Source organism: Salmo salar, unplaced genomic scaffold, assembly GCF_905237065.1.
Source record: "Salmo salar unplaced genomic scaffold, Ssal_v3.1, whole genome shotgun sequence".
In the NCBI taxonomy this organism is placed as follows: domain Eukaryota; kingdom Metazoa; phylum Chordata; class Actinopteri; order Salmoniformes; family Salmonidae; genus Salmo; species Salmo salar.
This window is the reverse complement of record NW_025550945.1, coordinates 4,569-32,500: the sequence shown is the minus strand read 5'-3', so window position 1 is coordinate 32,500 and position 27,932 is coordinate 4,569. Positions and strand designations below refer to the sequence as shown.

General features: G+C 40.8%; 1 protein-coding gene across 1 annotated transcript in view; it reads left to right on the top strand.

Annotated features, from left to right (window-relative positions):
* The window catches only part of LOC123740651 (voltage-dependent T-type calcium channel subunit alpha-1H), a gene marked incomplete at its 3' end in the record, with an annotated part of 56,206 nt that extends 45,668 nt beyond the window's left edge, over positions 1-10,538 (top strand). The window contains exons 8-10 of the mRNA XM_045714178.1: positions 1,878-2,116; positions 4,553-4,719; positions 10,330-10,538. Coding sequence (XP_045570134.1) covers positions 1,878-2,116; positions 4,553-4,719; positions 10,330-10,538 — 615 coding nt within the window. The remainder of the gene's footprint in view (positions 1-1,877; positions 2,117-4,552; positions 4,720-10,329) is intronic.
* Positions 10,539-27,932: the final 17,394 nt, after the last annotated feature.

Below are 27,932 nucleotides of genomic sequence, written 5' to 3'. Positions count from 1 at the left end.
ACAGCACTTTGAAGTAGGGTGGAGGAGGAAGAGGTGCTTAGCAGGCAGAGTCTGAATCACACAGACGCCGATACAGAGTTCAGTATAGAATCAGGGTACAGTATAGAATCAGGGTACAGTATAGAATCAGGGTTCAGTATAGAATCAGGGTTCAGTATAGAATCAGGGTACAGTATAGAACCAGGGTTCAGTATAGAATCAGGGTTCAGTATAGAATCAGGGTACAGTATAGAATCAGGGTTCAGTATAGAATCAGAGTTCAGTATAGAATCAGGGTACAGTATAGAATCAGAGTTCAGTATAGAATCAGGGTTCAGTATAGAATCAGGGTACAGTATAGAATCAGAGTACAGTATAGAATCAGGGTACAGTATAGAATCAGAGTTCAGTATAGAATCAGGGTACAGTATAGAATCAGAGTTCAGTATAGAATCAGGGTACAGTATAGAATCAGGGTTCAGTATAGAATCAGAGTTCAGTATAGAATCAGGGTACAGTATAGAATCAGAGTTCAGTATAGAATCAGGGTACAGTATAGAATCAGAGTTCAGTATAGAATCAGGGTACAGTATAGAATCAGAGTTCAGTATAGAATCAGGGTACAGTATAGAATCAGGGTTCAGTATAGAATCAGAGTTCAGTATAGAATCAGGGTACAGTATAGAATCAGAGTACAGTATAGAATCAGGGTTCAGTATAGAATCAGGGTTCAGTATAGAATCAGGGTTCAGTATAGAATCAGGGTTCAATGTAGAATCAGGGTACAGTATAGAATCAGGGTACAGTATAGAATCAGAGTTCAGTATAGAATCAGAGTTCAGTATAGAATCAGGGTTCAGTATAGAATCAGGGTACAGTATAGAATCAGGGTACAGTATAGAATCACGCAGACACTGATACAGGGTATAGTATAGAATCAGGGTACAGTATAGAATCAGGGTACAGTATAGAATCAGGGTACAGTATAGAATCAGGGTACAGTATAGAATCACGCAGACACTGATACAGGGTACAGTATAGAATCAGGGTACAGTATAGAATCAGGGTTCAGTATAGAATCAGAGTTCAGTATAGAATCAGGGTTCAGTATAGAATCAGGGTACAGTATAGTATCAGGGTTCAGTATAGAATCAGACAGGACTGGACTGGAGTGGTGGACCTCTGTCCATCTTCCGTTTAAAAAAAAAAATGTTATTCTTCTTCTGTGGATTTTATATGGCGGTTTGTTAACCAACTTTAAGGTGCACTACCACCACCAACTACCCTGGAGTGGCGGACCTCAGTCCATCTTCCAATCACCCACGTGGGTATATGCTCCTATAAACCAATGAGGAGAGGAGGAGAGGCGGGACTTGCAGCGCCGTCTAAGCGTCACAAACAGAACCAAGTTGTATTTTTAGCGCCTGGTGACGCAGAGGCTCGTTGACGCACGCGAGCAGTTAGGAATGAATATCGTGTATGTGTATATTTATTTATTTATTTTGCTACGCGAGCGTTACGCGCTAGTCAGCGAGTGAGTCAGTCATTTCTGTCGAATTAACACAGTCATAGTTCCCACGTCATCCCAACTGCCTGGTTTCAGTGATATAAAACCTTCAATTTAACTATATGATGGAATGGGCTTGTCCTTTAATAATGACCTGAAACTCTGTGACGGCTACTGGTTGTCCCACACTCTTGTGTTATGTTTCTGCTTGGCCCTGCGTAGGTGGGGTTTTCCCTGAGTTTATGATTAGTGAAGTAAGTCTCCCTGTAGTAGTTTTCTCATTGTTTTTTTTAAAAACTCTCTCTAACTCTGTGTACGTTCTTGGTCGTCCCTCCCTCCCTCCCTCCCTCCCTGTCTCCCTCCCTCCCTCCCTCCCTCCCCGTCTCGTCAGGTGGGCTCTTTCTTCATGATCAACCTGTGCCTGGTAGTCATAGCGACCCAGTTTGCGGAGACGAAGCAGCGCGAGAACGCGTTGATGCGTGAGCAGCGAGCTCGTTACATGTCCAACGACAGCACTCTGGCCAGCTACAGAGAACCGGGATCCTGCTATGAGGAGATGCTGAGATATGTTTCGCACCTCTACCGCAAACTGACCCGACGAGTACAACGTCTGTACACTACCTGGCACAGGTAGGTCCACAACAACCACAAATTCATTATTATTATTATTATTTTTTAAACTTATTTATTTTTTAAAGTCTTTTTAGTTTAAAATATATATATATATATATAAAATCTGTATTACACAACTACCTATTATATACAATGCCTTCGGAAAGTATTTAAACCCCTTGAATTTTTCCACGTTTTGTTACGTCACAGCCTTATTATAATTATAATTGTTTTTTTTTTTATCTGTCAGCAATCTACACACAATACCCTATAATGACGAAGCGAAAACAGGGTACATTTTCGCACATTTATTAAAGATAAAAAACATAAATACCTTGTTTGCATAAGTATTCAGACCCTTTGCTGTGAGACTTGAAATGGAGCTCAGGTGCTTCCTGTTTCCATTGATCATCCTTGAGATGTTTCTACAACTTGATTGGACTCTACCTGTGGTAAATTCTATTGATTGGACATGATTTGGAAAGGTACACACCTGTCTATATAAGGTCCCACAGTTGACAGTGCATGTCAGAGCAAAAACCAAGCCGTGAGGTCGAAGGAATTGTCCGTAGAGCTCTGAGACAGGATTATGTCGAGGCGCAGATCTGGGGAAGGGAACCAAAACATTTCTGCAGCATTGAAGGTCCTCAAGAACACAGTGGCCTCCATCATTCTTAAATGGAAGAAGTTTGGAACCACCAAGACTCTTCCTAGAGCTGGCCGCCCGGCCAAACTGAGCAATCAGGGGAGAAGGGCCTTGGTCAGGGAGGTGAACAAGAACCCGATGGTCACTCTGACAGAGCTCCAGAGTTCCTCTGTGGAGATAGGAGAACCTTCCAGAAGGACAACTATCTCTGCAGCACTCCACCAATCAGGCCTTTATGAGTGGCCAGACGGAAGCCACTCCTCAGTGAAAGGCACATGACAGCCCACTTGGAGTTTGCCAAAAGGCACCTAAAGGACTCTGACCATGAGAAACAAGACTCTCTAGTCTGATGAAACCAAGATTGAACTCTTTGGCCTGAATCCAAGCGTCATGTCTGGAGGAAACCTGGCACCATCCCTACAGTGAAGCATGGTGGTGACAGCATCATGCTGTGGGGATGTTTTTCAGCGGCAGGGAGACTAGTCAAGATCGAGGCAAAAATTAACGAAGCAAAGTACAGAGAGATGCTTGATGAAAACCGCTTCCAACAGGACAACAACCCAAAGCACTTAGCCAAGAAAACACAAGAGTGGCTTTGGAACAAGTTTCTGAATGTCCTTGAGTGGCCCGGACTTGAACCTGATCTAACATCTCTGGAGAGACCCGAAAATAGCTGCGCAGCAACACTCCCCATCCAACCTGACAGAGCTTGAGAGGATCTGCAGAGAAGAATGGGAGAAACTCCCCAAATACAGTTGTGCCAAGCTTGTAGCGTCATACTCAAGAAGACTCGATGCTGTAATCGCTGCTCAAGGTGCTTCAACAAAGTACTGAGTAAAGGGTCTGAATACTTATGCAAATGTTTTTATTTTTTTATAAATTAGCAAAAATGTATGAAAAATTATTTTTTGTTTGTAATTTTGGAGGTATTAGGGGGGAAAACTATTTTATCAACATTAGAAAAAGGCTGTAACGTAACAAAATGTGGAACAAGTCAAGTGGTCTGAATACTTTCCGAAGACAATGTATAACTTCCTGTTACAGCTGACTCGTTGTAGTGAATAAAGCCCAGGATAAGTTCAACTTCCTGTTACAGCTGACTTGTTGTAGCGAAATTCAACTTCCTGTTATAGCTGACTCGTTGTAAAAGTGAATAAAGCCCAGAATTACGTTCAACTTCCTGTTATAGTTTACTTGTTGTAGTGAAGTTCAACTTCCTGTTATAACTGACTTGTTATAGTGAATAAAGCCCAGGATAAGTTCAACTTCCTGTTATAACTAACTCGTTGTAGTGAAGTTCAACTTCCTGTTATAACTAACTCGTTGTAGTGAAGTTCAACTTCCTGTTATAGCTGACTCGTTGTAGTGAAGTTCAACTTCCTGTTATAACTAACTCGTTGTAGTGAAGTTCAACTTCCTGTTATAGCTGACTCGTTGTAGTGAAGTTCAACTTCCTGTTATAACTAACTCGTTGTAGTGAAGTTCAACTTCCTGTTATAGCTGACTCGTTGTAGTGAAGTTCAACTTCCTGTTATAACTAACTCGTTGTAGTGAATAAAGCCCAGGATAAGTTTAACTTCCTGTTATAACTAACTCGTTGTAGTGAAATTCAACTTCCTGTTATAACTAACTCGTTGTAAAAGTGAATAAAGTTATATTTGTTCTGCTTTGTTCTAGTCGTTGTATTTACTTGTTATATGTGTGTGTGTGTGTGTGTGTGTGTGTGTGTGTGTGTGTGTGTGTGTGTGTGTGTGTGTGTGTGTGTGTGTGTGTGTGTGTGTGTGTGTGTGTGTGTGTTTGTGCGGCAGTAAACGTCGTAAGAAGGTAAACCCTGACGGAGGAGGAAGCGGTCCGGGGATCGCTCGCAGAGCGTCCGGAAACGTCCCCTGGCTCCGCCCCGTACACAACCTTCTGCAGCATCACCAGCGTCACCACTGTCGGCATAGCAACGGAGGACACACGCCCGTAGCAACAGGTTCGTAGACTAGTTAGTAAACAAAAAGCCCTACCTTTTTCCAAAGGCTGATTTTTACAAAGCAAAGATGGTGGCATTGCGTCAAATGATGATGATGGTTTGTGTTGCAGGGCCGTGGATCTCCACTAAGGGATTATACTACTGTGATGTGGAATAGGGATGTGGATTATACTACGGTGGTGTGGAATAGGGCTGTGGATTATACTACTGTGATGTGGAATAGGGATGTGGATTATACTACGGTGGTGTGGAATAGGGCTGTGGATTATACTACGGTGGTGTGGAATAGGGCTGTGGATTATACTACGGGGATGTGGAATAGGGCTGTGGATTATACTACGGGGATGTGGAATAGGGCTGTGGATTATACTACGGGGATGTGGAATAGGGCTGTGGATTATACTACGGGGATGTGGAATAGGGCTGTGGATTATACTACGGGGATGTGGAATAGGGATGTGGATTATACTACGGGGATGTGGAATAGGGCTGTGGATTATACTACGGGGATGTGGAATAGGGCTGTGGATTATACTACGGGGATGTGGAATAGGGCTGTGGATTATACTACGGGGATGTGGAATAGGGATGTGGATTATACTACGGGGATGTGGAATAGGGCTGTGGATTATACTACGGGGATGTGGAATAGGGCTGTGGATTATACTACGGGGATGTGGAATAGGGCTGTGGATTATACTACGGGGATGTGGAATAGGGATGTGGATTATACTACGGGGATGTGGAATAGGGCTGTGGATTATACTACGGGGATGTGGAATAGGGCTGTGGATTATACTACGGGGATGTGGAATAGGGCTGTGGATTATACTACGGGGATGTGGAATAGGGCTGTGGATTATACTACGGGGATGTGGAATAGGGATGTGGATTATACTACGGGGATGTGGAATAGGGCTGTGGATTATACTACGGGGATGTGGAATAGGGCTGTGGATTATACTACGGGGATGTGGAATAGGGCTGTGGATTATACTACGGGGATGTGGAATAGGGATGTGGATTATACTACGGGGATGTGGAATAGGGCTGTGGATTATACTACGGGGATGTGGAATAGGGCTGTGGATTATACTACGGGGATGTGGAATAGGGCTGTGGATTATACTACGGGGATGTGGAATAGGGCTGTGGATTATACTACGGGGATGTGGAATAGGGCCGTGGATATTCACTAAGGGATTATACTACGGTGATGTGGAATAGGGCTGTGGATTATACTACGGGGATGTGGAATAGGGCTGTGGATTATACTACGGGGATGTGGAATAGGGCTGTGGATTATACTACGGTGGTGTGGAATAGGGCTGTGGATTATACTACGGGGATGTGGAATAGGGCTGTGGATTATACTACGGGGATGTGGAATAGGGCTGTGGATTATACTACGGTGGTGTGGAATAGGGCTGTGGATTATACTACGGTGATGTGGAATAGGGCTGTGGATTATACTACGGTGGTGTGGAATAGGGCTGTGGATTATACTACGGGGATGTGGAATAGGGCTGTGGATTATACTACGGTGGTGTGGAATAGGGCTGTGGATTATACTACGGGGATGTGGAATAGGGCTGTGGATTATACTACGGGGATGTGGAATAGGGATGTGGATTATACTACGGTGGTGTGGAATAGGGCTGTGGATTATACTACAGTGATGTGGAATAGGGATGTGGATTATACTACGGTGATGTGGAATAGGGCTGTGGATTATACTACGGTGGTGTGGAATAGGGATGTGGATTATACTACGGTGATGTGGAATAGGGCTGTGGATTATACTACGGTGGTGTGGAATAGGGCTGTGGATTATACTACAGTGATGTGGAATAGGGATGTGGATTATACTACGGTGATGTGGAATAGGGCTGTGGATTATACTACGGTGATGTGGAATAGGGATGTGGATTATACTACGGTGATGTGGAATAGGGATGTGGATTAAACTACGGTGATGTGGAATAGGGCCGTGGATCTTCACTAAGGGATTATACTACTGTGATGTGGAATAGGAATGTGGATTATACTACGGGGATGTGGAATAGGGCTGTGGATTATACTACGGTGATGTGGAATAGGGCCGTGGATATTCACTAAGGGATTATACTACGGTGATGTGGAATAGGGCTGTGGATTATACTATGGTGATGTGGAATAGGGCTGTGGATTATACTACGGGGATGTGGAATAGGGCTGTGGATTATACTACGGGGATGTGGAATAGGGATGTGGATTATACTACGGTGGTGTGGAATAGGGCTGTGGATTATACTACAGTGATGTGGAATAGGGATGTGGATTATACTACGGTGATGTGGAATAGGGCTGTGGATTATACTACGGTGGTGTGGAATAGGGCTGTGGATTATACTACAGTGATGTGGAATAGGGATGTGGATTATACTACGGTGATGTGGAATAGGGCTGTGGATTATACTACGGTGATGTGGAATAGGGATGTGGATTATACTACGGTGATGTGGAATAGGGATGTGGATTAAACTACGGTGATGTGGAATAGGGCCGTGGATCTTCACTAAGGGATTATACTACTGTGATGTGGAATAGGAATGTGGATTATACTACGGGGATGTGGAATAGGGCTGTGGATTATACTACGGTGATGTGGAATAGGGCCGTGGATATTCACTAAGGGATTATACTACGGTGATGTGGAATAGGGCTGTGGATTATACTATGGTGATGTGGAATAGGGCTGTGGATTATACTACGGTGATGTGGAATAGGGATGTGGATTATACTACGGTGGTGTGGAATAGGGATGTGGATTATACTACGGTGATGTGGAATAGGGCTGTGGATTATACTACGGTGATGTGGAATAGGGCTGTGGATTATACTACGGTGATTTGGAATAGGGCTGTGGTTATTCACTAAGGGATTATGCTACAGTGGTGTGGAATAGGGCTGTGGATTATACTACGGTGATATGGAATAGGGCTGTGGATTATACTACGGTGGTGTGGAATAGGGCTGTGGATTATACTCCGGTGATGTGGAATAGGGCTGTGGATTATACTACGGTGGTGTGGAATAGGGATGTGGATTATACTACGGTGATGTGGAATAGGGATGTGGATTATACTACGGTGGTGTGGAATAGGGCTGTGGATTATACTACGGTGATGTGGAATAGGGCTGTGGATTATACTACGGTGATGTGGAATAGGGCTGTGGTTATTCACTAAGGGATTATACTACGGTGATGTGGAATAGGGCTGTGGATTATACTACGGTGGTGTGGAATAGGGATGTGGATTATACTACAGTGATGTGGAATAGGGCTGTGGATTATACTACGGTGGTGTGGAATAGGGATGTGGATTATACTACGGTGGTGTGGAATAGGGATGTGGATTATACTACGGTGGTGTGGAATAGGGATGTGGATTATACTACGGTGATGTGGAATAGGGCTGTGGATTATACTACGGTGATGTGGAATAGGGCTGTGGATTATACTACGGTGATGTGGAATAGGGCTGTGGATTATACTACGGTGATGTGGAATAGGGCTGTGGATTATACTACGGTGGTGTGGAATAGGGCTGTGGATTATACTACAGTGATGTGGAATAGGGATGTGGATTATACTACGGTGATGTGGAATAGGGCTGTGGATTATACTACGGTGGTGTGGAATAGGGCTGTGGATTATACTACAGTGATGTGGAATAGGGATGTGGATTATACTACGGTGATGTGGAATAGGGCTGTGGATTATACTACGGTGATGTGGAATAGGGATGTGGATTATACTACGGTGATGTGGAATAGGGATGTGGATTAAACTACGGTGATGTGGAATAGGGCCGTAGATCTTCACTAAGGGATTATACTACTGTGATGTGGAATAGGAATGTGGATTATACTACGGGGATGTGGAATAGGGCTGTGGATTATACTACGGTGATGTGGAATAGGGCCGTGGATATTCACTAAGGGATTATACTACGGTGATGTGGAATAGGGCTGTGGATTATACTATGGTGATGTGGAATAGGGCTGTGGATTATACTACGGTGATGTGGAATAGGGATGTGGATTATACTACGGTGGTGTGGAATAGGGATGTGGATTATACTACGGTGATGTGGAATAGGGCTGTGGATTATACTACGGTGATGTGGAATAGGGCTGTGGATTATACTACGGTGATTTGGAATAGGGCTGTGGTTATTCACTAAGGGATTATGCTACAGTGGTGTGGAATAGGGCTGTGGATTATACTACGGTGATATGGAATAGGGCTGTGGATTATACTACGGTGGTGTGGAATAGGGCTGTGGATTATACTCCGGTGATGTGGAATAGGGCTGTGGATTATACTACGGTGGTGTGGAATAGGGATGTGGATTATACTACGGTGATGTGGAATAGGGATGTGGATTATACTACGGTGGTGTGGAATAGGGCTGTGGATTATACTACGGTGATGTGGAATAGGGCTGTGGATTATACTACGGTGATGTGGAATAGGGCTGTGGTTATTCACTAAGGGATTATACTACGGTGATGTGGAATAGGGCTGTGGATTATACTACGGTGGTGTGGAATAGGGATGTGGATTATACTACAGTGATGTGGAATAGGGCTGTGGATTATACTACGGTGGTGTGGAATAGGGATGTGGATTATACTACGGTGGTGTGGAATAGGGATGTGGATTATACTACGGTGGTGTGGAATAGGGATGTGGATTATACTACGGTGATGTGGAATAGGGCTGTGGATTATACTACGGTGATGTGGAATAGGGCAGTGGATTATACTACGGTGATGTGGAATAGGGCTGTGGATTATACTACGGTGATGTGGAATAGGGCTGTGGATTATACTACGGTGATGTGGAATAGGGCTGTGGATTATACTACGGTGGTGTGGAATAGGGCTGTGGATTATACTACGGTGATGTGGAATAGGGTTGTGGATTATACTATGGTGATGTGGAATAGGGCTGTGGATTATACTACGGTGGTGTGGAATAGGGCTGTGGATTATACTACGGTGATGTGGAATAGGGCTGTGGATTATACTACGGTGATGTGGAATAGAGCTGTGGATTATACTACGGTGATGTGGAATAGGGATGTGGATTATACTACGGTGATGTGGAATAGGGATGTGGATTATACTACGGTGATGTGGAATAGGGCTGTGGATTATACTACGGTGATGTGGAATAGGGCTGTGGATTATACTACGGTGATGTGGAATAGGGCTGTGGATTATACTACGGTGATGTGGAATAGGGCTGTGGATTATACTACGGTGATGTGGAATAGGGATGTGGATTATACTACGGTGATTTGGAATAGGGCCGTGGATTATACTACAGTGATGTGGAATAGGCCTGTGGATTATACTACGGTGATGTGGAATAGTATTTATGAGTCATTTTACCTGAAAATAAGGGATCAGACTATTTATGAGTCATTGTACCTGAAACTAAGGGATCGTTCTATTTACCTGAAAATAATGTTAATTTTGATTTTAATAGATCTTTAACTGCCATGAAAGATGTTTGACTGACATTCATTAATTATATCAACGTAATGACTCCTCCAGGTGGGGAGGAGCTGGAGATGAGGTCACTTCCTGTCCCGGGTCGTGACCCCTCTGTGACCCCTGGGCTGGGGTCGTCTCTCCAGGGTCGTCTGAACGGAGGGATGAACTACCCCACCATCCTGCCCTCCTTCGTCTGCAGCTGCCCCCGCTCCACCCCCACACACCCCCACAAGACCCTCCCCACAAACCCCCACAACCCCCACAACTCCCTCCCCACAAACCCCCACAACCCCCTCCCCACACACCCCACAGCCCTCTCCCCACACACCCCCACAGCACCCTCTCCACACAAGCCCCAAGCCCCTCCCTACACACCCCCACATCCCCCTCCCTACACACCCCCACAACCCCCACAGCCCCCTCCCCACACACCCCCACAGCACACTCCCCACACACCCCCACAGCACCCTCTCCACACAAGCCCCCAACCCCCTCCCTACACACCCCCACAGCCTCCTCCCCACACAGCCCTCGCCTCTCTCAGAAATCAGCCCGGACCCCCTCAGCAAGCTACACCAACTCATGGGACAGCACAGTAAGAACCATCTCTCTATATATATATATACAGTACTACTATAGTAGAACTGGTTAGATCCATCTCTCTCTATATATACAGTACTACTATAGTAGAACTGGTTAGATCCATCTCTCTCTATATATACAGTACTTCTATAGTAGAACTGGTTAGAACCATCTCTCTCTATATATACAGTACTACTATAGTAGAACTAGTTAGATCCATCTCTATATATACAATACTACTATAGTAGAACTAGTTAGATCCATCTCTCTATATATACAATACTACTATAGTAGAACTAGTTAGATCCATCTCTCTCTATATATACAATACTACTATAGTAGAACTAGTTAGATCCATCTCTCTATATATACAATACTACTACAGTAGAACTAGTTAGATCCATCTCTCTCTATATATACAGTACTACTATAGTAGAACTAGTTAGAACCATCTCTCTATATATACAGTACTACTATAGTAGAACTAGTTAGATCCATATCTCTATATATACAGTACTACTATAGTAGAACTAGTTAGAACCATCTCTCTATATATACAGTACTACTATAGTAGAACTGGTTAGAACCATCTCTCTCTCTATATATATATATACAGTACTACTATAGTAGAACTAGTAAGAACCATCTCTCTATATATACAGTACTTCTATAGTAGAACTAGTTAGATCCATCTCTCTCTATATACAATACTACTATAGTAGAACTAGTTAGATCCATCTCTCTATATATACAGTACTTCTATAGTAGAACTAGTTAGAACCATCTCTCTATATATACAGTACTACTATAGTAGAACTAGTTAGAACCATCTCTCTCTATATACAATACTACTATAGTAGAACTAGTTAGAACCATCTCTCTATATATACAGTACTACTATAGTAGAACTAGTTAGAACCATCTCTCTATATATACAGTACTACTATAGTAGAACTAGTTAGATCCATCTCTCTATATATACAGTACTACTATAGTAGAACTAGTTAGAACCATCTCTCTATATATACAGTACTACTATAGTAGAACTGGTTAGAACCATCTCTCTCTCTATATATATATATATACAGTACTACTATAGTAGAACTAGTTAGAACCATCTCTCTATATATACAGTACTACTATAGTAGAACTAGTTAGAACCATCTCTCTATATATACAGTACTACTATAGTAGAACTAGTTAGATCCATCTCTCTATATATACAGTACTACTATAGTAGAACTAGTTAGAACCATCTCTCTATATATACAGTACTACTATAGTAGAACTAGTAAGAACCATCTCTCTCTATATATACAGTACTACTATAGTAGAACTGGTTAGATCCATCTCTATATATATATATATATATATATATATATATATATATACAGTACTACTATAGTAGAACTGGTTAGAACCATCTCTCTCTATATATATAGTACTTCTATAGTAGAACTAGTAAGATCCATCTCTCTCTATATATACAGTACTAAAATAGTGGAACTAGTTAGAACCATCTCTCTATATATATACACAGTACTTCTATAGTAGAACTAGTAAGATCCATCTCTCTCTATATATACAGTACTACTATAGTAGAACTACTTAGATCCATCTCTCTACATATATACACAGTACTTCTATAGTAGAACTGGTTAGATCCATCTCTATATATATATATACAGTACTACTATAGTAGAACTAGTTAGATCCATCTCTCTCTCTCTCTCTCTCATATATATATATATATATATATATATATATATATATATATATATATATACAGTACTTCTATAGTAGAACTAGTTAGATCCATCTCTCTATATATATACAGTACTTCTATAGTAGAACTAGTAAGGTCCATCTCTATATATATATATATATACAGCACTTCTATAGTAGAACTAGTAAGGTCCATCTCTATATATATACAGTACTTCTATAGTAGAACTGGTTAGAACCATCTCTCTATATATATACAATACTTCTATAGTATAACTAGTTAGATCCATCTCTATATATATACAGTACTTCTATAGTAGAACTAGTTAGATCCATCTCTCTCTCTATATATATAGTACTACTACAGTAGAACTAGTTAGATCCATTTCTCTCTCTATATATATATATATATATACAGTACTTCTATAGTAGAACTTGTTATATCCATCTCTCTCTATATATACAGTACTTCTGTAGTAGAACTTGTTAGATCCATCTCTCTCTATATATACAGTACTTCTATAGTAGAACTAGTTTGATCCATCTCTCTATATATACAGTACTTCTCTAGTAGAACTAGTTAGATCCATCTCTATATATATACAGTCCTTCTATAGTAGAACTAGTAAGAACCATCTCTATATATATACAGTACATCTATAGTAGAACTAGTTAGATCCATCTCTATATATATATATATACAGTACTTCTATAGTAGAACTAGTTAGATCCATCTCTCTATATATACAGTACTTCTATAGTAGAACTAGTAAGATCCATCTCTATATATATACAGTACTTCTATAGTAGAACTAGTTAGATCCATCTCTCTCTCTCTATATATATATATATATATACAGTACTTCTATAGTAGAACTAGTTAGATCCTCTCTCTCTCTATATATATACAGTACTTCTATAGTAGAACTAGTTAGATCCATCTCTCTCTCTATATATACAGTACTTCTATAGTAGAACTAGTTAGATCCATCTATATATATATATATATATATATATATACAGTACATCTATAGTAGAACTAGTTAGATCCATCTCTCTATATATATACACAGTACTACTATAGTAGAACTAGTAAGATCCATCTCTCTCTATATATATACAGTACTTCTATAGTAGAACTAGTTAGATCCATCTCTCTCTATATATACAGTACTTCTATAGTAGAACTAGTTAGATCCATCTCTCTATATATATATATATATATACAGTACTTCTACAGTAGAACTAGTTAGATCCATCTCTCTCTATATATACAGTACTTCTATAGTAGAACTAGTTAGATCCATCTCTCTATATATATATATATACAGTACTTCTACAGTAGAACTAGTTAGATCCATCTCTATATATTCAGTACTTCTATAGTAGAACTAGTTAGATCCATCTCTCTCTCTATATATATATAGTATTTCTATAGTAGAACTAGTTAGATCCATCTATATATATATATATATATATATATATACAGTACTTCTATAGTAGAACTAGTTAGAGCCATCTCTCTCTATATATATAGTACTTCTATAGTAGAACTAGTAAGATCCATCTCTCTCTTATATACAGTACTAATATAGTGGAACTAGTTAGAACCATCTCTCTCTATATATATACACAGTACTTCTATAGTAGAACTAGTAAGATCCATCTCTCTCTATATATACAGTACTACTGTAGTAGAACTACTTAGATCCATCTCTCTACATATATACACAGTACTTCTATAGTAGAACTGGTTAGATCCATCTCTATATATATATATACAGTACTACTATAGTAGAACTAGTTAGATCCATCTCTCTCTCTCTCTCTCTCTATATATATATATATATATATATATATATATATATATATATATATATCAGTACTTCTATAGTAGAACTAGTTAGATCCATCTCTCTATATATATACAGTACTTCTATAGTAGAACTAGTAAGGTCCATCTCTCTATATATATACAGCACTTCTATAGTAGAACTAGTAAGGTCCATCTCTATATATATACAGTACTTCTATAGTAGAACTAGTAAGGTCCATCTCTCTATATATATACAGTACTTCTATAGTAGAACTAGTTAGATCCATCTCTCTCTCTCTCTATATATATACAGTACTTCTATAGTAGAACTTGTTAGATCCATCTCTCTCTCTCTCTCTCTCTCTATATATATATATATATATATATATATATATATATATATATATATATATATATATATATATATACAGTACTTCTATAGTAGAACTAGTAAGAACCATCTCTCTATATATATACAGTACTTCTATAGTAGAACTGGTTAGATCCATCTCTATATATATATATAACAGTACTTCTATAGTAGAACTAGTTAGATCCATCTCTCTATATATATACAGTACTTCTATAGTAGAACTAGTTAGAACCATCTCTCTATATATATACAATACTTCTATAGTATAACTAGTTAGATCCATCTCTATATATATACAGTACTTCTATAGTAGAACTAGTTAGATCCATCTCTCTCTCTATATATATAGTACTACTACAGTAGAACTAGTAAGATCCATCTCTATATATATATATACAGTACTTCTATAGTAGAACTAGTTAGATCCATCTCTCTATATATATACAGTACTTCTATAGTAGAACTAGTAAGGTCCATCTCTCTATATATATACAGCACTTCTATAGTAGAACTAGTAAGGTCCATCTCTCTATATATATACAGTACTTCTATAGTAGAACTAGTAAGATCAGTCTCTCTATATATACAGTACTTCTCTAGTAGAACTAGTTAGATCCATCTCTATATATATACAGTACTTCTATAGTAGAACTAGTAAGAACCATCTTTATATATATACAGTACATCTATAATAGAACTAGTTAGATCCATCTCTATATATATATATATATACAGTACTTCTATAGTAGAACTAGTTAGATCCATCTCTCTCTATATATACATATATATATATATACAGTACTTCTATAGTAGAAATTGTTAGATCCATCTCTCTATATATATACAGTACTTCTGTAGTAGAACTTGTTAGATCCATCTCTCTCTATATATACAGTACTTCTATAGTAGAACTAGTTTGATCCATCTCTCTATATATACAGTACTTCTCTAGTAGAACTAGTTAGATCCATCTCTATATATATACAGTACTTCTATAGTAGAACTAGTAAGAACCATCTTTATATATATACAGTACATCTATAATAGAACTAGTTAGATCCATCTCTATATATATATATATATACAGTACTTCTATAGTAGAACTAGTTAGATCCATCTCTCTATATATACAGTACTTCTATAGTAGAACTAGTAAGATCCATCTCTATATATATACAGTACTTCTATAGTAGAACTAGTTAGATCCATCTCTCTCTCTCTATATATATATATATATATATACAGTACTTCTATAGTAGAACTAGTTAGATCCATCTCTCTCTCTATATATATATACAGTACTTCTATAGTAGAACTAGTTAGATCCATCTCTCTCTCTATATATACAGTACTTCTATAGTAGAACTAGTTAGATCCATCTCTCTATATATATACACAGTACTACTATAGTAGAACTAGTAAGATCCATCTCTCTATATATATACAGTACTTCTATAGTAGAACTAGTTAGATCCATCTCTGTCTCTGTATATATATACAGTACTTCTATAGTAGAACTTGTTAGATCCATCTCTCTCTATATATACAGTACTTCTATAGTAGAACTAGTTAGATCCATCTCTCTATATATATATATATATATATATACAGTACTTCTACAGTAGAACTAGTTAGATCCATCTCTATATATTCAGTACTTCTATAGTAGAACTAGTTAGATCCATCTCTCTCTCTATATATATATACAGTATTTCTATAGTAGAACTAGTTAGATCCATCTATATATATATATATATATATATATACAGTACTTCTATAGTAGAACTAGTTAGAGCCATCTCTATATATATATATATATACAGTACTTCTATCGTAGAACTAGTAAGAACCATCTCTATATATATACAGTACTTCTATAGTAGAACTAGTTAAATCCATCTCTCTATATATATACAGTACTTCTATAGTAGAACTAGTTAGATCCATCTCTCTATATATACAGTACTTCTATAGTAGAACTAGTAAGATCCATCTCTGTATATACAGTACTTCTATAGTAGAACTAGTTAGATCCATCTCCTCTCTATATATATACAGTACTTCTATAGTAGAACTAGTAAGATCCATCTCTATATATATACAGTACTTCTATAGTAGAACTAGTTAGATCCATCTCTCTCTCTCTCTCTATATATATATATATATATACAGTACTTCTATAGTAGAACTAGTTAGATCCATCGCTCTATATATATACAGTACTTCTATAGTAGAACTTGTTAGATCCATCGCTCTATATATATATACAGTACTTCTATAGTAGAACTAGTTAGATCCATCTCTCTCTATATATACAGTACTTCTATAGTAGAACTAGTAAGATCCATCTCTATATATACAGTACTTCTATAGTAGAACTAGTTAGATCCATCTCTCTATATATACAGTACTTCTATAGTAGAACTAGTTAGATCCATATCTCTCTCTCTCTATATATATATATACAGTACTTCTATAGTAGAACTAGTTAGATCCATCTCTCTATATATAAAGTACTTCTATAGTATAACTAGTAAGAGCCATCTCTCTCTCTCTCTATATATATATATATATATATATATATATATATATACAGTACTTCTATAGTAGAACTAGTAAGATCAATCTCTCTCTATATATACAGTACTTCTATAGTAGAACTAGTTAGATCCATCTCTCTCTATATATACAGTACTTCTATAGTAGAACTAGTAAGAACCATCTCTCTCTATATATATACAGTACTTCTATAGTAGAACTAGTAAGATCAGTCTCTCTCTATATATATATATATATACAGTACTTCTATAGTAGAACTAGTAAGCTCCATCTCTATATATACAGTACTTCTATAGTAGAACTAGTTAGATCCATCTCTCTCTATATATATACAGTACTTCTTTAGTAGAACTAGTTAGATCCATCTCTCTCTATATATATACAGTACTTCTATAGTAGAACTAGTAAGATCCGTCTCTATATATATATACAGTACTTCTATAGTAGAACTTGTTAGATCCATCTCTCTCTATATATACAGTACTTCTATAGTAGAACTTGTTAGATCCATCTCTCTCTATATATACAGTACTTCTATAGTAGAACTAGTTAGATCCATCTCTATATATATACAGTACTTGTATAGTAGAACTTGTTAGATCCATCTCTCTCTATATATACAGTACTTCTGTAGTAGAACTAGTTAGATCCATATCTCTCTCTCTATATATATATACAGTACTTCTATAGTAGAACTAGTTAGATCCATCTCTCTCTCTATATGCAGTACTTCTATAGTAGAACTAGTTAGATCCATCTCTCTATATATACAGTACTTCTATAGTAGAAGTAGTAAGATCCATCTCTCTCTCTCTCTCTCTATATATATACTGTATATACTGTATATATATATATATATAAGTACTGTATATATATATATATATACAGTACTTCTATAGTAGAACTTGTAAGATCCATCTCTCTATATATATACAGTACTTCTATAGTAGAACTAGTTAGATCCATCTCTCTATATATATACAGTACTTCTATAGTAGAACTAGTAAGAACCATCTCTCTCTCTCTATATATATATACAGTACTTCTATAGTAGAACTAGTAAGATCCATCTCTCTCTCTATATATACAGTACTTCTATAGTAGAACTAGTAGGCTCCATCTCTATATATACAGTACTTCTATAGTAGAACTAGTTAGAACCATCTCTCTCTGTATATACAGTATTTCTATAGTAGAACTAGTTAGATCCATCTCTATATATACAATACTTCTATAGTAGAACTAGTAAGATCCATCTCTATATATACAGTACGTCTATAGTAGAACTAGTAAAATCCATCTCTATATATATATACAGTACTTCTATAGTAGAACTAGTAAGCTCCATCTCTATATATACAGTACTTCTATAGTAGAACTAGTAAGAACCATCTCTATATATATATACAGTACTTCTATAGTAGAACTAGTAAGATCCGTCTCTATATATATATACAGTACTTCTATAGTAGAACTAGTTAGATCCATCTCTCTCTATATATATATACACAGTACTTCTATAGTAGAACTAGTTAGATCCATCTCTCTCTATATATACAGTACTTCTATAGTAGAACTAGTCAAATCCATCTCTCTATATATATATACAGTACTTCTATAGTAGAACTAGTAAGATCCATCTCTCTCTCTATATATACAGTACTTCTATAGTAGAACTAGTAAGCTCCATCTCTATATATACAGTACTTCTATAGTAGAACTAGTTAGAACCATCTCTCTCTGTATATACAGTATTTCTATAGTAGAACTAGTTAGATCCATCTCTATATATACAGTACTTCTATAGTAGAACTAGTAAGATCCATCTCTATATATACAGTACGTCTATAGTAGAACTAGTAAAATCCATCTCTATATATATATACAGTACTTCTATAGTAGAACTAGTAAGCTCCATCTCTATATATACAGTACGTCTATAGTAGAACTAGTAAGAACCATCTCTATATATATATACAGTACTTCTATAGTAGAACTAGTTAGATCCATCTCTATATATATATATATATATATATCAGTACTTCTATAGTAGAACTAGTAAGATCCATCTCTCTCTATATATACAGTACTTCTATAGTAGAACTAGTTAGATCCATCTATAATATATATATATATACAGTACTTCTATATATATATATATACAGTACTTCTATAGTAGAACTAGTTAGATCCATCTCTCTTATATATACAGTACTTCTACAGTAGAACTAGTAAGATCCATCTCTATATATATACAGTACTTCTATAGTAGAACTGGTTAGATCCATCTCTATATATATACAGTACTTCTATAGTAGAACTAGTTAGATCCATCTCTCTCTATATATATACAGTACTTCTATAGTAGAACTTGTTAGATCCATCTCTCTATATATATACAGTACTTATATAGTAGAACTTGTTAGATCCATCTCTCTATATATATACAGTACTTCTATAGTAGAACTTGTTAGATCCATCTCTATATATATATACAGTACTTCTATAGTAGAACTAGTTAGATCCATCTCTCTATATATATAGTAGTTCTATAGTAGAACTAGTTAGATCCATCTCTCTATATATACAGTACTTCTATAGTAGAACCAGTTAGATCCATATCTCTCTCTCTCTCTCTATATATATATATATATATATATATATATATATATCTGTATATATATATATATATACAGTATTTCTATAGTAGAACTAGTTAGATCCATCTATATATATATATATATATATATATATATATATATATATATATATGTATATATATATATATATACAGTAGCTTCTATATATATATACAGTACTTCTATAGTAGAACTAGTTAGATCCATCTCTCTATATATATATACAGTACTTCTATAGTAGAACTAGTTAGATCCATCTCTCTCTATATATATACAGTACTTCTATAGTAGAACTAGTTAGATCCATCTCTCTCTCTCTCTCTCTCATATATATATATATATATATATATATACAGTACTTCTATATATATATATACAGTACTTCTATAGTAGAACTAGTTAGATCCATCTCTCTCTATATATATACAGTACTTCTATAGTAGAACTAGTAAAATCCATCTCTCTCTATATATATACAGTACTTCTATAGTAGAACTAGTTAGATCCATCTCTATATATACAGTAATTCTATAGTAGAACTAGCTACCTCTGTTTCACTATACAGGTATTTGGGCCAGCTTCCCGGACACTGATTGAACATCGCCCTGGACTAAAAGGCAATTTTAATTGAGAATCTCCATTGATCATGCCTTTTAGTCCAGTACTCGTGTTTCTGTCTGTAAGACCACTTACAGTCCTGACAGGAAATCCATGTCTCAAATGTTGAAGGCATTAGTGAATACATAGGAGAGGGAGAGGAGAGGAGAGAGGAGAGGAGAGGGGTAGAGAGAGAGAGAGAGAGAGAGAGAGAGGGAGGGGAGAGAGAGAGAGGAGAGGAGAGGAGAGGGGGAGAGGAGAGGAGAGGAAGAGGAGAGGGGGTAGAGAGAGAGGGAGGAGAGGGAGAGGGAGAGGGGGTAGAGAGAGGGAGGGAGAGAAAGAGAGGAGAGAGAGGAGAGGAGGGAGAGAGAGACAGGGGGGGAGAGGAGAGGGAGAGGAGAGGAGAGGAGGGGGGGGGAGAGGGAGAGGGAGGAGAGAGAAGAGAGAGGAGAGGGAGAAGAGGGAGAGAAGACAAGAGGTCTAATTACTCCCTGTCCATCGACGTTGAAGTGAAGCCTGTCCCAGTCTGATGCCGTGGACGGTTAGATCAGCCCTGAACCGCGAGGTCAGCATAGAGCTGCTTCTCAGTCCGTCTTCCTCATCACATCACTCTGTTTATCCGGGGAGACAGGAAAACCAGCCTCACGTCAGTCCTCCAGGGCCCTGTCCCCAACGGCACTATATTCCCTCTGTAGTTGCAGAGCTTCCAGGTGGCTGCGTAGGGAACAGAATTTCATTTCAGACACAGTCCCGCAGCTGTAGAGTTTATCCTGTAGGACTTGTTGTCTTGACTCGTCTAATGGCAATGACACAGTGTCAGTGTCGCACGCCCCTTTGACCTCTATATCTTTCTCCTCTATCTGTTTAATAACAAATATATATATATATAGAGAGAGATATATTTGATCAAACTAAATTTTAAAAATAACTTCTCTCTCCCTCCAGGCCGTCCTCGGCTGCTGTACCAGCTGGCCGGCGTGGTGCCCTCCCCACTCCTCCTGGAGCTGTTGCGCTGTCCGCTGTGTAGCCGCGCCCTAGAGGGCATGGAGCTGGACCTGAGCGACCTGGAGGGTTCTAGGGAGAGGCCCACACCCTGCACGACTTCCCCAGGGAGGAGAGGGGCTCGGCGGCCGCGGGGCGCCGTCGGAAGGCAGGGCTGGGGGTAGGGCTGGGGCTCGGGGTGAAGAGGGCCAGTAACAGGCTGGTGGAACTGGGGAAAGGATTCAGAGACAGACTGAAACGCATCGTAGACAGCAAGTACTTCAACAGAGGGATAATGATCTCCATCCTCATCAATACTCTCAGTATGGGGATAGAATACCATCACAGGTGGACTACGGGGGGGTGGGGGGGGGGTGGGGGGTGGGGGGTGGGGGGGGGGGGTGGGGGGTGGGGGGTGGGGGGGGGGGGTGGGGGTGAGGGGGTGGAGGGGGGGGGGTGGAAGGGGGGGGTGGGGTGTGTGAGATCCTCGTTCCCTCTCTCCTGTCTCCTCTCCTCATCCCCTCTCTCCTGTCTCCTCATCCCCTCCTCTCCTGTCTCCTCATCCCCCTCCTCTCCTGTCTCCTCTCCTGTCTCCTCTCCTCATCCCCCTCTCTCCTCATCCTCTCCTCTCCTCATCCCCCTCTCTCCTCATCCCCTCTCTCCTGTCTCCTGTCTCCTCCATCCCCTCTCTCCTGTCTCCTCTCCTGTCTCCTCTCCTGTCTCCTCTCCTGTCTCCTCTCCTCATCCCCCTCTCTCCTCATCCCCTCTCTCCTGTCTCCTGTCTCCTCATCCCCTCTCTCCTGTCTCCTCTCCTCATCCCCCCTCTCTCATCATCCCCTCTCTCCTGTCTCCTGTCTCCTCTCCTGTCTCCTCAGTCCCCTCCTCTCCTGTCTCCTCTCCTCATCCCCTCTCTCCTGTCTCCTCATCCCCTCCTCTCCTGTCTCCTCATCCCCTCCTCTCCTGTCTCCTCTCCTGTCTCCTCTCCTGTCTCCTGTCTCCTGTCTCCTCATCCCCTCCTCTCCTGTCTCCTCATCCCCTCCTCTCCTGTCTCCTCTCCTGTCTCCTCTCCTGTCTCCTCTCCTGTCTCCTCTCCTGTCTCCTCTCCTGTCTCCTGTCTCCTGTCTCCTCATCCCCTCCTCTCCTGTCTCCTCATCCCCTCCTCTCCTGTCTCCTCTCCTGTCTCCTCTCCTGTCTCCTCTCCTGTCTCCTCTCCTCATCCCCCTCTCTCCTCATCCCCTCTCTCCTGTCTCCTGTCTCCTCATCCCCTCTCTCCTGTCTCCTGTCTCCTCATCCCCTCTCTCCTGTCTCCTCTCCTCATCCCCCCTCTCTCCTCATCCCCCTCTCTCCTGTCTCCTGTCTCCTCATCCCCTCTCTCCTGTCTCCTCTCCTGTCTCCCTCATCCCCTCTCTCCTGTCTCCTCTCCTGTCTCCTCCTCCCCTCCTCTCCTCATCCCCTCTCTCCTGTCTCCTCTCCTCCATCCCCTCTCTCCTGTCTCCTCTCCTCATCCCCTCTCTCCTGTCTCCTCATCCCCTCTCTCCTGTCTCCTCATCCCCTCTCTCCTGTCTCCTCTCCTCATCCCCTCTCTCCTGTCTCCTCTCCTCATCCCCTCTCTCCTGTCTCCTCTCCTCATCCCCTCTCTCCTGTCTCCTCTCTGTCCAGCCGGTGGAGTTGACCGACATCTTGGAGATCAGTAACATCGTGTTCACCTGCATGTTCCTCCTGGAGATGGTGTTCACTGCTGGCCTTCGGCCTCTTCGGCTACATCAAGAACCCCTACAACATCTTCGACGGCATCATCGTCATCATCAGGTGGGTGAGGAAGATCTCTCCTGCAGTGTGTGTGTGTGTGTGTGTGTGTGTGTGTGTGTGTGTGTGTGTGTGTGTGTGTGTGTGTGTGTGTGTGTGTGTGTGTGTGTGTGTGTGTGCGTGCGTGTGTGTGTGTGTGTGTGTGTGTGTGTGTTATAGTAAGCGTCGTGTGTTCCAGTGTCTGGGAGATCATTGGACAGGCGGACGGCGGTCTGTCCGTCCTGCGGACGTTCCGTCTGCTTCCGTGTCCTGCAAGCTCGTCAGGTTCCTTCCTGCCCTACCAGACAGCTGGTGGTTCTGATGAAGACTATGGACAACGTGGCCACCTTCTGACATCTGTGCTCTTCATCTTCACCTTCAGGTAACACACACACACAACGCCCACACACACACACACATACACACTGTTCGCGCATCTTGGAGGAGGGAACGCAATGCCCGCTACATCTCAACGCCCGTGGCACGAAAAAATATATGTGATCGTAGTGATGGGGGGGAAAGACGCAGAGAGACAGAGAAAAATACAGTTTACAGGGAATGTATTATTCCTAAACACGGGAATTTTGGGGGAAATGGGACTGGATGGAACCAAAACAAAAAAGTAAAAATTAGTCTCCTTTCCTACCTATATCTGCCTTCCCACTTCCTAACCTGTAGCACCGCCTTAGTGCACTAACCAACTACAGGGGTGGTCCTCCCAGGTCTTACCTAGCTAGCACCGCCTGGCGCGCTAACCAACACACAGGGGTGGTCCTCCCAGAGTCTTACCTAACCTGTAGCACCGCCTGGCGCGCTAACCAACATACAGGGGGGTGGTCCGCCCAGGTCTTACCTAGCTAGCACCACCTGGCCCTAACCAACATACAGGGGTTCCCGGTCTTACCTAGCTAGCACCACCTGGCGCACTAACCAACATACAGGGGATGGTCCCCCGTCTTACTACTAGCTCCACCTGGCGCGCTAACCAACATACAGGGGTGTCCCCAGGTCTTACCTAGCTACCCCCTGGCGCTCTAACCAACATACAGGGGATGTCCCGGTCTTACCTAGCTAGCACCACCTGGCGCCTAACCTACAAGGTGTGCCCTTCTTTCTACCCCCTGGCCCTACCACATACGGGGTTCCCCGTCTTACCTCCTGTAGCACCCCTGCCACTAACCAACATACAGGGGTGGTCCCCCAGGTCTTACCTAGCCTGTCGCACCGCTGGCGCCTAACCAACATGCGGGGGTGGTCCCCCAGGTCTTACCTAACTGTAGCACCTCCTGGCGCACTAACCAACTACAGGGGTGGTCCCCCAGGTCTTACCTAACCTGTAGCACCGCCTGGCGCCTTCTCCAACATACGGGGGTGGTCCCCAGTCTTACCTAACCTGTAGCACTGCCTGGCGCTCTAACCAACAAACAGGGGTGGTCCTCCCAGGTCTTACCTAGCTACACCACCTGCCGCTAACCAACATACAGGAGGTGGTCCGCCCGTCTTACTCTTGCACCACCTGGCGCCTACCCAACATAAAGGGGATGGTCCGCCCAGGTCTTACCTAACCTGTAGCACCACATACGCGCTAACCAACATACAGGGGATGTAAAAACACACAGGTGGGTAAAACAGCGTAGAGACTGATGAGTAATTACAGAGACAAGTATCACACACACACACACACACACACACACACACACACACACACACACACACCGTAACCTGGTGATGTATCTATAAAGCCTGATCATTAGGTCTTTTAAATGCTTGTGTTGTGTGTGTGTGTGTTTTTTGTGCTGCGTGTGTGTGTGTGCGTTCTGTGTGTGTGTGTGTGTGTGTGTGTCTGTGTTGTGTCTGTTCTGTGTCTGTGTCTGTGTTGTGTGTGTGTGTGTGTGTGTGTGTGTTTGTGTGTGTGCCTATCCTCATCACCTGTTTGGGTGTAAATTCAACCTGCGATGGAGAATGAACACCATCCCAACCGCAAGAACTTTGACTCCTTACTCTGGGCCATCGTTACTGTGTTCCAGGTCAGACGTGGCTGTGTCTCTGTGTCCCTGTCTCTGTGTGTCCTGTGTCTTGTGTCCCTGTCTCTGTGTCGTGTGTCCTGTCTCTTTGCTGTGTCTTGTCTGTTCTCTGTTCCCTTCTCTGTGTTCCTGTTCTGTGTGTCCCTTCTCTGTGTTCTGCGTTCTGTGTGTCCCTGTGTCTGTGTCGTGTTCCCTGTTTGTGTGTCCTGTTCTTTCTCTGTGTCCCTGTCTCTTGTTCCCTTTCTGTTCCTGTCTTGTGTCCTGTGTCTGTGTCTGTGTTCCCTGTCTCTTGTGTCCCTGTCTCTTGTTCTCTGTTGTGTTTGTGTCTGTGTTCCCTGTCTCTGTGTTCCTGTTCTTGTTGTCTCTGTGTCCCTGTCTCTGTGTGTCCCTGTGTTTTCCCTGTCTCTGTGTTCTGTTCTGTGTCTGTTGTCTCTGTGTTCCCTTCTCTTGTTCTCTTGTTTGTGTTTGTCTCTGTTGTCTGTCTCTGTGTTCTCTGAGTTTGTGTTTGTCTCTGTGTCCCTGTCTTTGTGTCCTGTTTCCCTGTCTCTGGTTCCCTTTCTGTCTCTGTTGTGTTTGTGTCTGTGTGTCCTGTGTCTCTGTTTGTGTCTCTGTTTGTGTTCTCTGTTTGTTTGTTCTGTTCCCTGTTCGTGTTTGTCCCTTTTGGTTTTCTGTTTCTGTGTTTGTGCTTGTTTTTCTGTTCTGTGTTTTAACGAATTGTCCTATCCACAAAGTATCTCGCCTAGGAATGCTGATCTGGGATCTATTCATTATATCTATTTTATGGGTCTGATTCATTTGATCTATATCTAATTCATTCTAATCTGGGATCTGATTCTTATGATCTGGGATTGATTCATTATATCTTATCTGTCCTATAATCTATTCTTTTCTTTCTTCCGTATAATCTGATTCTTATGAGTCTTTCTATTCATTATGATCTGTATCTGATTCATTCTGATCTGATCTGTCCTTATCTATTCATTATGAGTCTAGGATCTGATTCATTATGATCTGATTCACTTCTGATCTGATTCATTGTGATCTAGGATCTATTCATTATGATCTGATTCTTCTGGTCTGATTCATTATGATCTAGATCTGTTCATATAATCTATTCATTCTGATCTATATCTGATTCATTTCTGAGTCTATATCTGTCATATAATCTGATTCTTATGATCTTATCTGATTCATTTGATCTGATTCATTATAATCTATATCTGATTCATTCTAATCTGGGATCTGATTCATTATGATCTGGGATCTATTCTTATGATCTGTATCTGTCCTTAATCTGATTCATTATATCTATATCTGATTCATTTGATCTGGTATCTGATTCATTATGATCTAGTATCTGATTCATTCTGATCTGATCTTCCATATAATCTATTCATTATGAGTCTAGGATCTGATTCATTCTGATCTATTCATTCTATCTCATTCTTTATCTAGATCTGTTCATTATCTATTCTTCTGATCTTATCTATTCATTCTATCTAGTATCTGAGTTCATTCTGCTCTAGTATCTGTCAGTATAATCTATTCATTATGATCTATATCTGATTCTTATGATCTATTCATTCTGATCTATATCTGTCCGTATAATCTGATTCATTTTTATCTTATCTGATTCATTCTATCTGAGGCCAATATTCTAGAGGCTTTGTGGATTCCCTTTTCTTCAAAACTAAACCCTGCCAATCCCCCTCCTCCCCTCTCTCTCTCTCTCTCTCTCTCTCTCTCTCTCTCATCCCTCCTCTCTCTCTCCCTCATCCCTCTTCTCTCTCTCTTTTCTCTCTGTTCATCCCTCCTCTCTCTCCCTCTTCTCTCTCTCTCTCTCTCTCTCTCCCTCATCCCTCCTCTCCTCTCTCCTCTCTCCTCTCTCTCTCTGTCTATAGATCCTACTCAGGACTAATTTCCTTATCCATGCCTCCCCTCTCCTCTCCTCTCTCTTTTTAGCTCTGATGCGTTTGGTAACTACGTCCTCTTCTGCTGGTGGCCATCTTGGTGGAGGGCTTCCAGGCGGAGGTAAGAGGTTTACAAGGTTCTACAGGGTTCTCGGGGGTTCTCCGGGGTTCTATGGGATTCTACAGGGTTCTATGGGGTTCTGGAGTCCGCGTTTCACAGGTCCAACATGTTCTCATGTTCAATGGGTTCTGGTTCTAGAGTGTTTTCGGAGTTCATCTGTATTTGTAGAGGGTTCTCCGGGGGTTCTATCAGGTTTATAGGGTTCTTACAAGGTTCTGTTTCTACTGGGTTCTATCGGGTTTATAGGGTCCTTACAAGGTTCTAGTTCTGGGGTTCTTCTTTATAGGGTTCTTACAAGGTTCTAGAGGGTTCTAGAGTGTTCTAACTCTCCAGTACTGTGTTTTGTCACCAACATCCGATAAAGGGGGGTGTTTTTACAGGCTTTCAGACCGATTCTCTTTCTCTACTGTCTTTCTGTCTGTCAGGGGATGCCAACCGGGCGGACTCTGGCGGCGACAAGAGGTCCTGATGACGATGGGGAGGAAGGGGGAAGAGTCTAAAGCACGGGTGGGGGAAAACAGGGCGTAGAGCATGATGAGGGGGGGGGGGGG